Source organism: Augochlora pura, chromosome 7 (assembly GCF_028453695.1).
Source record: "Augochlora pura isolate Apur16 chromosome 7, APUR_v2.2.1, whole genome shotgun sequence".
Taxonomy (NCBI): domain Eukaryota; kingdom Metazoa; phylum Arthropoda; class Insecta; order Hymenoptera; family Halictidae; genus Augochlora; species Augochlora pura.
The window spans coordinates 9582245-9593953 of record NC_135778.1 but is presented as its reverse complement, the minus strand read 5'-3'; the positions used below and the strand labels follow the sequence as shown (position 1 = coordinate 9593953).

The 11709-nt window shown below is 47.9% G+C and overlaps 1 protein-coding gene across 1 annotated transcript; it reads left to right on the top strand.

Annotated features, from left to right (window-relative positions):
• The first annotated feature begins 610 nt into the window (after positions 1-610).
• LOC144473284 (uncharacterized) lies at positions 611-11479 on the top strand. Its single transcript, XM_078187035.1, has 9 exons — positions 611-742; positions 7463-7577; positions 7701-7805; positions 8377-9168; positions 9347-9507; positions 9568-9726; positions 9925-10194; positions 10278-10529; positions 10818-11479. The coding sequence occupies exons 1-9, from the start codon at positions 611-613 to the stop codon at positions 11163-11165; spliced, it is 2334 nt and encodes a 777-aa protein (XP_078043161.1). The 3' UTR covers positions 11166-11479.
• Positions 11480-11709: the final 230 nt, after the last annotated feature.

Below are 11709 nucleotides of genomic sequence, written 5' to 3'. Positions count from 1 at the left end.
TAATACATAGAACACTACGTAAAGTTCTCATTTTTAGAACCATCCTTTTGGAATAGTATCTTGCCTATAGTATCATTCGTATGTGTACCTTTACGAATTCTGTATCGCACTTCACTGACTTTGCCTCTGCCTCCATAGTTGCCATCTAAAAATCTTAACTCCGTCTTTAAAAGTATTCGAATAATTTTGGCATTCTTCTTTCTATTTTCCTGTAATGTCCTATAATGTTTTCCTAATTTCCTATAATGGTTTCCCGTAGTGACTTTTTTGACTTTTGTAGTACTTACATTTATTTAGTTTATTCAATCAGTTTTTTGTACCAATCCATTAAAGCCACTGCAAGGATCTCGTTGTATATATAATTTATAATTGTTCTTGTAATGGAAAGATTTTTGCCTGTTAATGGAAGGAATTAATAGTTACGAACCGACCGATCCAGGAAATCGAATTCTGGCGCCGAGCGGCGCCGTTTCGACCGCGATTTTTTCCTCCGACGTTCTTTGGACCTGGCGTTGATGATACAATTACGACGGACGACGGACGACGGTGATGGCACGGTCTTTCTACAGACTGGCTAAGGAAAGGGGGTACAATACCTATATAAGCTTGAATGAAGATGCTCCCAGCTATTCACTCTCACCTTTCTCACAAGCGTGCGCACGACGCGAATCTTCCGGTCGAATCGCGAGGGAAGATCGACCTCGTCTTCGTCTCTCGTCGAAAGGATTTTCTTCGCAGCGAGGTGAGTCTTTTCGCAATTTGACCCCGCGTGCCCTCTCTCGAAAATCGGAACACCGACTTCCCGCGACGATCGGAGGAAAAGAATCGCTGGGAGAAAGCGACGTCGACGAATATTTCACTTAGCGTTCGCAGGACAATCGCGGAATCCTTTGAGACTCGTTTCGATTTCCTTCCTATCGACATCGTGTCGGCTTCCCTCGCGATCCGCGAGTGAAAATGAAACCGCACGCGTACGATTATCCGGCAAACAAAGTCTCCAATTGTAAGATAAGTTCTGAGAGTTTTAAGGGGAAACATTTTTCGGTTTTAGTAATCCGCGGACTTCGCCGCGGCGCACAGGTTCTTCTAAAACGCGCTTGCATTTCGTAACGGCTGTGTAATTTTTAATAAGTTAATTGCTGGCGCCGAGCGTTATCTCATTACAAAGCGGAGAAAGCGATCGATCGCGCGCGGTTGCGTTAATCTCCTTCGGAAAGAGTGATCGTGATCGACGCGTGGCAAGGTCTCACCAGCGCTGTCAATAGAATTGCTCTGAGAATTTGCGGTAAAAGTAAGAGCAAGAGATGACGGCATCCTAAACGCGACTACTGCACTCCCGTTGCGGACCTCGGGTTCGTGTCTCGGTAATCGCGGTGATCGATTCCATTGGATAGTTCGGTTTTAGAGGATTCGTGTGACGGTTCGTGAAAGCGCCCGGGTTTTCTACACCGCGGCAAATGGTTGTAAATTCGTGTGGTCGATGGAAAACAACCGTGAGAATCTGTCAGAGCAAAGCGAGAAACGGCGGCTCCTTTTAGAGACCGAAGAAAGCGAACAAACAGACGAGCGGAACGCTTCCGAACGCAAGGAAGAGGATTCCGCTCTGGCCCGCGGCGAGAACACACATTACGCAGATCCGTATGACGCGGACACGACTCTTAGCACATTAATAGAATGAGGATATTTGTGTGCGTCTAATAAGTGCACCAGCTGTAAATATGCATATTAGCAAAGGTAATTATGCGCGTTATAACTGCACGTTTATTACTACGAAGTTCGCATGACCCGTTTAAAGCAAAATCGTTAAGTTAATTCTCTACTCAATTGATATAATAGTATTAAATTATATTTAATTTAATATCTCGCTTCATTTCTTTTTATTATACGAAGTTAAAGCTCGAAAATGGCTTGTAAGAGTTGCAACAATTTTTGTATCGTCGCTTTTACAGAACTTCCACTTCATCGTTCATTAACTACGACGAAACTTCATTGACTTACGTTGACTTACACCACTTCTGCTTTCAACGATTCTTATATGGTCGACGCCTCGCGCGTTGAATAAACAGTAGAAAGTATGAATTTTCACAAAGACCACGCGTTGCCCGCGACACTCGGCACAGGATTTCTTAAGTTCTAAATAAGCTAGAAAAACTCTGTGCTATCAATTCGCCGTTATTCGTTGCCCACAAGTATGGACAATATAATTACTTTATTTTGACCAGGAAGAAAATCATCTCGAGAAGCGCACAGAGGTCGATGATCTAGTAGCAATGTAATCAGAACACGAGCGTCGATTTACGTCAAGGTCGCGTATCATCCGGATCCATTCAAGCGACATTGCTCGGAAAAGGACGCGAGTCAATAGAAGCACGCAGATAGGCGCAGCACTTAGGCGCGAGAGTGCGAGAAATATTTGCGTTTTATAAAAATTAGTGGCGCAACGCGTGGAATAGGAAAAATTGAAATCCCGGTGTTGTAATACCCGCCTCGAGGGTTTACTCGTTTTCGAGCGACTGCCGTCACAGTCTCTCGAAGATGCGTCCGCGTAGCTTACCTACGACGAAGGAGTCGCTAGCTGGGAGCGAGAGAGCCAGGATTTTTGATTTATGGTCGCGAGTCGAGGCCGAGCCACGGGTTACGCAGAAATCGCTCGGCGAGTTAAGGTGCCTTTTTAATATGCCGTTTTGCAACCTTAAACGTTTCGGCAACGAACCTATCGGGGACGAAACAAAGTGTTTGACATCTGACCGTTACCATACTTATCTAACGATGTTGTCGATTACTTTCAAGGACGGGAGCGACCTCGACTTTCTAGTCGGAAATTGTGAAAAAGAGTATCTTTCCACTTTTATTATTTCGGTTGCAAAACCCTTGCATTAATTACCAATAGAATTAATTATTTCGATGTTTCCGCTAGTATTTACCTAAATGTCAAACATTTAGACTCCTTTTATAGCAGCCAGAGAAATAGAAAGTTATTCCTTTCTTCGATAACGTTAGTCATTTGTAAATTAGCCTTTTATGCCAACCGACTCAGACCTCCGGGAAATAAAAGGCAACCGGGTAATTAATTTTATAGCGTCCAATCGAAATTGCCCCAATTTCAACGTTTACTCCGTAACTTGAACCTTCGACCCGTCGGGCAATATCGACAGTTAGGATAATCTGACGTTGCAATCGACGAAACGAAACGATGTCGCTGCTCGGAACTTCGAGCCAGGAGATAGCAGCAACTAGGCTAATCCGGCGACGAAGACGAATCGGGTAAACAATTCGCAAAATCCTCTCAGTTCTTCGGCGGCTTGACCCTTGCGGCGTTCGCGAACGTGGGACAGCTGAGTCTCGGCAAATTGCGAAACACAATTTAAACGTTGTCGCAATTCGTCGAGGAAATGATCGATCCTCGAGTCCCCGGAGAAAAGCGTTGCCATCGGCAGGACGGGACGCAGGTATCGACGATCTTTACTAGTATGTGCGAACTCGGCTTTCGTCGCATTGACAAATTGCCGTGGATAGGGTATCCGCGCCGCTCTCTATAGAAATGCTCGTTACAAGGCATGCTTTCGCCGCGGACGATCCGTTTTCCGTCTCCGAACGAGACGTTCGCGCCAGGCGAATAAACTGTCGACTCCGACATCGTTTCAATTCCAAAATCCGTTCCGTCTCTTTTATCGATGACGGTGATCCTCTTAGATGCCACGCAAAGTTTCAAACAAACGATTATCTAAGAATTTCAGCTACGGTCAAATAGCGTACGATGCGCTGGAGTAAAGTGGACGACTATCGCGAACGCCTCCTCTTTCTAACGAAGCAATCGCTGTTGACTTTGCTCCGAGCAGAATCGATGGCGGTTACGATTGCGGCAAGATTCGAGGCTCCGTTCATGAAAGCGACGAGCCCGATGGGACCCAGGCGGGCCCGAAGTTCGATCCGACCTCTGCGTTTTGCCAAACCACTTTTTCGCCGTTTCTGTTTCTCTCGGTCGCAACGATTCAGCTGACATTGCGAAGTAGAAACCGCGAGCGAGACTTTTCTCGGGCTCGACGCGTAAGGCGATCGATGTCCCCGTAACCCAGACCTATCGAACGTAACAGTTTTCACTGGCAGATCTTCTCTCGCAACCATATTTAGAGGCTCGTTCCCGATTAGCACGCTTACCGATGCCAGACTAACGCGATCCATTAACACTTCTAATTGAACGGTTCACAATCGAATAGGTTTCATCCTCCGACACGACTCGCGCATATTTGTCGATTACGAAGTCGAGTTTACACTGTCTACAAAAGAAAAATCTAAACTGGTTGCAACCGCCTCCTCGTGTTTTTGAATAAGGGAAAGCTGTACAAAGCGGTTTCCTAAACAAAAGTTTCGAACGTTTCAAACCGAGAGCTTTGTCGCCGAAGTTTCGCAACGCTCCTTGTTCCTCGAAACCCATTCGATTTTATATAATAGATACTCGCTCGAGTAGTCGCGAGTGTTTCTCCTAACTGCAGGAATGAAGTTTCTGTTTCTGAGTCGGAGCACCACCCCGAATCGTTAACGCGTTGGAAGGCGAGGCGCGCTTCTCCGCTCATTATGCAATCGGGATAATAAACGACTAACTACCTTACCGTCTCGTTATTAAGACCCCGCCGCGGCACGACGCGACGCGACGCACCGCTGAAACGCGGCATCGACCGAAACCGCAGCATCTCAAGTGCATGCTACGAATTGCCTAACCATGCCCACCGCAAACAACCACCTTACGCGCAACTCTTTGCAAACTTTACGAATCTTTCGCGATAATTGCGCGGCTATTTTCGACAGCGGCCGTTCTAGCGACGGGAAGACAATGGACTAAAGTCTGATTGGTTGTCAGGTACGCGAATTTTTGCTATGGTTCTTAGCGGTAATGTCAACGAATAGGACTGCGCAACGGACTGTCGATTATTCTTTTCGGTTCTGTATGGTGCGGAACACGAGTCCCCGTTTCCAGGGATTACAGAATTCCGGAGAATGTCGCGTCGCGTCATAACCGATCCATCGTTCCTTTTCGCGGTTCAATGGCGACCGTCGATTTGAATTAAGGCCCGCCGCGGCCACGGTCGAGTGGCATCACGTTTACGGTCTAAAAGGGAAAGGTCGATGAAATTTGTCGTTACGCCGATTAATTTGGATTACGGCAAGAAAATTCGGGGTTCGTGATAAAGCGACGAGAGGTTACACCACCCATGGATGATTCTCGCAAAAACACAGCTCGTTATCGAGGGGGCCATCTGTCTGGAAATTTTGCGAAAAGCCTAACAGAGACCTAAAGCTCCATTTCCATCAGAAGCACATGTCAACCCAACGTTTTCATCGTGCGCGATCGAAGCCGGCTCTGAATCGAATGCGAGCTCATCCTCGAACGGAAAAAGGAAACTAAACGGACGGAAACGTGGGACGCGTCGGCAGTTTGATCTTCTCGCAAATCTTCGACTCCGTTCGTAGTCGCGAATTCGCGCGATGCGAACTTTCACATATTTTCATCCGCGCAATACGGATTCGCGTGGACGATCGTCGCAATCTCCTTTATCCGGGCGGATCGTTTAACAAACTCGCACGATCCTAATTAATACCGAGACGTATTCGTAGGAGTCGATCCCCTCCGTGCCGTTTCTCAAGCGCGTTGTATTTTAATGAACGCGACGTGCGACCGAGGAACCATGCAACGCGTGCACTGTCTCCGGGAATATTAAAGAGCGCTTGAAGAGTTACAAAATGACGCATCACACGTATAACAGACAATTAGCAACAGCTTTTGAAATCTACTTTTACCATTGTAGAACAAACAGTATTATACTAAAAAGAAACCAAATTATTCTACTTTCGGTAAAAATCGCGAACGAAACTTTCATCAGTTAACCGTCCGCTTGTTAACACGTCTACTGTCAAGCCTATTTTAACGCGATCTGTTTTAAGACGGCAACGCTTTCTTTTTTAACTAAATAAACATTGATAAGTAAAAAATAATAAATAAAATCCTTCCTACGACGCCCTTCCGTTAACAGTGGATATTTAACAGATGCGCCGTGTTGGGCAAATCGTTAATTCCTTCGAAAGAAAACCTCACGAATGGAAGGCAATAGATAGAAATTCGTGAAGAACTCTCGGATCTAGGAAACCTTGAGGAATCCGAGACCTTCGAGACCTTTTTCTCGGATATTTAACAAACTTTTGAAGCGCAGCACGCGTATTTTAGCGCGCGGAACAGAGAGACATCCGCGACTTTCACCTTTCACCTCGGCCGAGCACGATTCCTCGGTTGACTCCTCGAACTTTTGCCCGGACTAGGTTAGCTCGTTGCGATCCGCGATCCACGCGGTGCCGGCGCGATGGATTCTTCCCTCCTCGGGGATCGAAACAGTGTCACGATTCGGTTTCACTGACGAGCAGCGTCCCGGACCGTGGCCGGCAGCGGTCGATAAAATCGAAATCTCGCCGTGTCGTGCCGATGCGATGGAAAGCCGGCGCGGATGGGTCTAGCGGGACACGTAGGCTCGTAAGTTCACCTTCGTCGAAAGCGACAGTGTGCTTCGAGTTCCCCCGGCGAAGACAAAGTCGACGCGAGAGCAGAAGAAGAAGAAGAAGAAGAGGAGACGAGACGAGACGGTCGCGGAACTTTCTATCGCTAACGGCTCAGGTTCACGGAGAAACCGCAGTGCCGCGAGTCGATGCACCGAAACTCGCAGATGTTGCGTTCGTTGGATCGAACGGGATCGGCCGCGGCCTAGTCGTCCAGAATGCAAACGGAAGCTATTAACGGCCCCGTTGTTCCTTGTCTTGATCTCGAACGCTCCGCGCGTCGCTGAAATTACCGCTTCGACGCGACAATCGCGCAATCGTGCCGGGCGTCGAAACACGCGGCGGCTGTTAATTGGCTGCGAATCGAGTTCTGTTCCAGAGATTCGACGGCCCCCGAATCGCGAGAGGAATTAGACGTTGATTGCGGATCCCTCTGTAATCTGATCTGACGAAACGTTCGCCGATGTACGTGAGAAGAACGAAACAATCGTGGAAACGGCCTTTCCCGGGACCAGAAAACTGTTTAGCGATTGCGCCTTGCCGACTCGTTAACCTCCCCGTCGAAATTATGACGAAACGAACGGAGAGGACTCGTCGCCGTCGATCACCGTTCCTAACGAATTTCACATCCACGATTCTCCGTAGCCGAGCAATTCGCGCTAGACGCTTGCCCGCGATTAATTAACCTTTCGCACCGAAGGTGAACCAGCTAATTGCCCGAGACGCTTTCTATTGTTACTGCGTGCTCGGCTAGTTCGCAGCCTTGGAATGAGCGTGCGGTACGCGTTCAAGGTTTCCTACTTCTCCTTTAACAAGAGTCTACGTTCTACTAAAATCCGAAAACTGTACTCCTAATTCAATGTTTTGTCGGGTCTACCAATTTCGAAAAAACGGATGCGTGACAAATGGCTTATTGCAGGTCGAGAGGATGAAGGGGATCGCAACGATTCTGATGCTGGCAGTCCTCGGCGCAGCCAGCGGCCAGGAGCACGGAGGAGGACATGCCCTGTTCGTCAGAACTTCGCCGGCAGATGGTAAGAGAGACCCGCGGTAGTCTAGATCACGATCGCGAGACAAAGAGACCGAAAGCCGCGTCAGATGTCAACGAGCCTAATCAGCGATTGAGTTGATAAAGACAACCGTTTAACATCCACTAGCGCACTCGAGAGTCCAGCGAGCCGCTCCGACGTCAGCCGCGGACGTGATGGCACAAAATATCCTAGAGTGGATTCAAGGGATCTACCGGCAGGGCGCACGTAAAAGTACGTTCTCCAAAGGGAGCACATCCCTTAACGTTCAACCACCTCATAGAGGTTAAACGAAGCACTGTGTTCTCAATTCCGTCGCACGAAACTTCGGTCGTTACTCTCGATAGCTTGTTCGAGGGCCGAACTAGTTCGGCGAAACTCCGAGAATCGATCGGAGCCGGTACCCTGACGTAAAGACAAGTCAGTGGCTCGTAGCAAAGTGCAATAACCGTGGGAGTCCGATTAACCATACGTGTTTCCTGGATCGCACGCTTGCTGAATTCCAACGTCGTATTAATATACCGTAAAAAAAGGAACACTAATACCGAGTCTTCGCTCGGCCCTCATCCATTCCTCGGTCTTCCTTTCAAACTTTGTAGATTTATTTCTCAAAAATGCTAAGGTGTGGTTCACAGCTACTGGTTGCACGTACAACTCAAAAATCCGTGAAAAACCGATAAGATCGACGCGAGGAACGGACGAAGGTTAACATCGAAGTCAAAAGTTTACCATGGTTCTAACTTGACGGTTGCGCGATCAATCGAGCGGAGAACAAGAGGAAGTTTTGAGGTTGCTCTTCTTGCAGTTCGCCAGCAGTCGGACCCGGCGGGTTACCTGCCCCCGTACAGCACCCAGAGGCCACCGGAGAGACCGAGACCGTTCCAGCCGCCGACAACCGGTCAGCAGCCGAGCTACTCGTCACCCACCCAAAACGAGGTAACGAATTATCCTTACCAAAGGCCATCCACGGGGTTCTCTCAGACGAACGTTGGCTACCCATCCGGGCAGCCGTCCACCGTACAAGCTCCGCCGTTCTCCAGCCAAAGACCTTCGACGTACCTTCCACCGAATAATCAATCGCCCTACGGACCTTCGACTTCGTACAACCCGCGACCAACCCCGCCGGCTTACTCGAACTCCGGCTCCTCGGCTTTCCCACCATTCAGCACAACCAGAAGCTCCACAACCTACCTGCCACCATCGCCAGGATACTCGACAACGAGCCCTAGGTCGCCCTCCCCGGCGCAGACCGCTGGTCATTCTACTAATTACGGGTACTCAACACCCAGCGGATTCTCTGCCACCTACGGCTACTCGACCCAAAGATCCAGCCCAACTTATGTTCCCCCCGATAGCGGCGGCTCCAGTGGATACCCTGGACCCAGTGGGTTCACTTCTACTTACGGCTACCCGACCGATAACCCGAGGCCATCCTTCCCAACACCGGACGCAGGATCAAATTCGTACGACCAGGCTACAGGGTATCCATCGTCACCAAACTTCCCGAATCCCACTCCTGGAGGAGCGTTCCCGCCCTCGGAAAACACTGGCGGGACCAGTGGCAGCGGTAACGTTAAACCACAACCAGGCCAAGAAGGTGAACAGTCAAGCACTACATTTCTCAATCATAGTTTCCCAACTTCTGGTTTGCGGCTTTCGTTGCTCCAAAAAGAGTTGATCAAAAATCGATGGAACAAGCAAATCTACTGGACCTATGGGAAACTATGAACAAAAGAAATAGTCTTCAAGATATAATGAGTTAAATGGTTTCACAGGATCTAGCGGTAACGCGGTGACGACAGGGGTAGGTGTCGTTGAAGACGACGACCTGAAGCACCCCCCGCACATACACGCACTCGACGTTGTCTGCAGCAAAACCATGATGACCATCAATATTGAGTTCAATCGTGCTTTCGATGGAGTGATTTACTCCAAGGTAATCGGTTCGTAAAGACTTGCGAAGTAAAGATCCTGTACTAATGAGAAATGTTTTCAGGGCTTCTACATGAATCCGGAGTGCAGGTACGTCGCGCAAAACTCTGGCCAGACCAAGTACTCTTTTACTGTAAGCCTGGATTCCTGCGGTACGCAGTTCATCAACGACTTCGCTGGTGAAGCTGGCCAAGCTTATCTCGAAAATGTCCTGGTTCTGCAGGTAAATAATTTTCGCAAGCTAGAGAGCGATCTTTGGACAAGCAATTAAGTTGCTTTTTGCTAAGGAGTTCGCCTCATCCTACCACTTACGTCTCAGCAGTATCTTTAAGTGTTTACTTCTTACGTTAACGGCTGATTATTCAATCGTGAAACACGGCTAAATATGCATGGAACTTTCTAAATGCGATTCTCTGTTTAGAACGAGCCCGGTATCCAGGAAGTCTGGGACACAGTTAGGCGAGTCAGATGCCTCTGGGAAGGGAACATCAATAAAGCGTTGACGGTGAACTTTTCCGTAGACATGCTAAACCAAGAAATAGTGACGTTCAGCGGCGACACGGCGGTTGCCAAGTTGGATATACAGGTTGGCAGAGGTCCGTTCGCCGCTGCTGCCGACGGACTCGTTAAGATCGGCGAGACCATGACTTTGGTGGTTACGGTCGAAGGAGACCCGGCCTTCGATCTACAAGTACGGCATATCTGTATCGATAAATCTTACCGGTCAGAATTTAATAGTCGCCATGAATCTAATCGTCGATCTAATTATTCCAGGTACGCGACTGTATCGCCCGCGACGAGACCTCCACTAACATGATACAGTTGACGGACGAGAGAGGATGTATACTGAAACCTAAATTATTCGGAGCGTTCCAGAAAACAAACGAAACCGGGAACACGGGGGCTTCGATCATCGCGTACGCTTACTTCCAGGCTTTCAAATTTCCAGACGTTATGGACCTGTTCATCGAGTGCAACGTGGAACTGTGCAAGACCGACTGCGAACCCTGTCCAGATATGAACCAGGTAGGAAACATGTCGATCGTATTAGAAATGTTCGAATAATTATATTGAAAGTTTCGGCCAAGCGCGAATTTGTCTAACACTGTTCTCCTAGCAAAAAACGCTGTAGACACTGACCGAACATAGTTCTTAGTTACCCACAGTTATGCCCAATCCTAAACATCCTCATTCAAGGTCGTCGGTTAGGATCCTACTTAAGATCATTCAAAAACTCGAAACTGCGTAATTATCCTCGTTCAATCCTACAAGAATGTACATTGATTTTAATCGATACAAATCTTACTTTTCAAGCAAATCGAACCAGGCAGACGACGTCGACGATCGGTCAGCCTCCCAGCACCAAGCAGACCCTCTAACACCTCGGCAGTGCTCCTCTCGGAGCCCATACGAGTCGCCAGAGGGTTCAGAGTGATCATGGTGGATGACTTGAGCGAAGCCAGTAGCAAGGTGTTGGAAAATCTCGAACACACCAACGTCGAAGAGATCGCGAAGACCACGACGAACGTTTGTATGACTTATAGTGGCTTCTTAGTGGCCGCCTCGTTCATGATGAGCACCGTCGTCGTGACAACGATCAGTGCGCTAATATTTTACGTGAAACTGCAAAGAATCTACAGGTCGAAGTCTATAAGCTCGTAAACGTGTAAGATCGACGAGTTTGGGGGTGATAATCGACAAGTTAAAGGGCTAGGATAATTTCGTGGGATAAAGCAGAACCCTGAGGATACTAGGGGTCTACGGCCATAGAACAATCGATCAGTAGCAACAGGTAAAATAATGCCCAGCCTCCGCCCACGTATCGTTTTCTGATATCAACGCGCGCTTCTTCGTAGTCGAGATACAACGCTCAACGATTACGTTCTAAATATTGTAAACAATTTCTGCTTGTTAGTCGATTGTTACCCTCACAACACGTTTCGTATCATTGCAGAATTTTATTATAAATACGTTAACACTTGCTCGACTGTACAGCCATATATCACTTATCTACAATACAACTGGGCCGCGGATCTTTATGCAGAGTGAAATTTTCTTGACACAACCCACGAATATTGACAAGTCGAACTGTTTATCTTCCTCCGTTCCGATATGATCGCTTTATAGTCTAAGGACATATCGTCAAATTAAACTCTGTGCTTTTTAAGCATAAACATCCGCAGTCTGCAACAAACTTGACGCATTT

Coding starts and splice junctions, on each gene's coding strand:
- LOC144473284 (XM_078187035.1), top strand. CDS start 611: ATGAAGATGCTCCCAGCTATTCACTCTCACCTTTCTCACAAGCGTGCG. Junction 9,727..9,924: donor AAAATGTCCTGGTTCTGCAG/GTAAATAATTTT, acceptor TTCTCTGTTTAG/AACGAGCCCGGTATCCAGGA. Junction 10,195..10,277: donor ACCCGGCCTTCGATCTACAA/GTACGGCATATC, acceptor TAATTATTCCAG/GTACGCGACTGTATCGCCCG.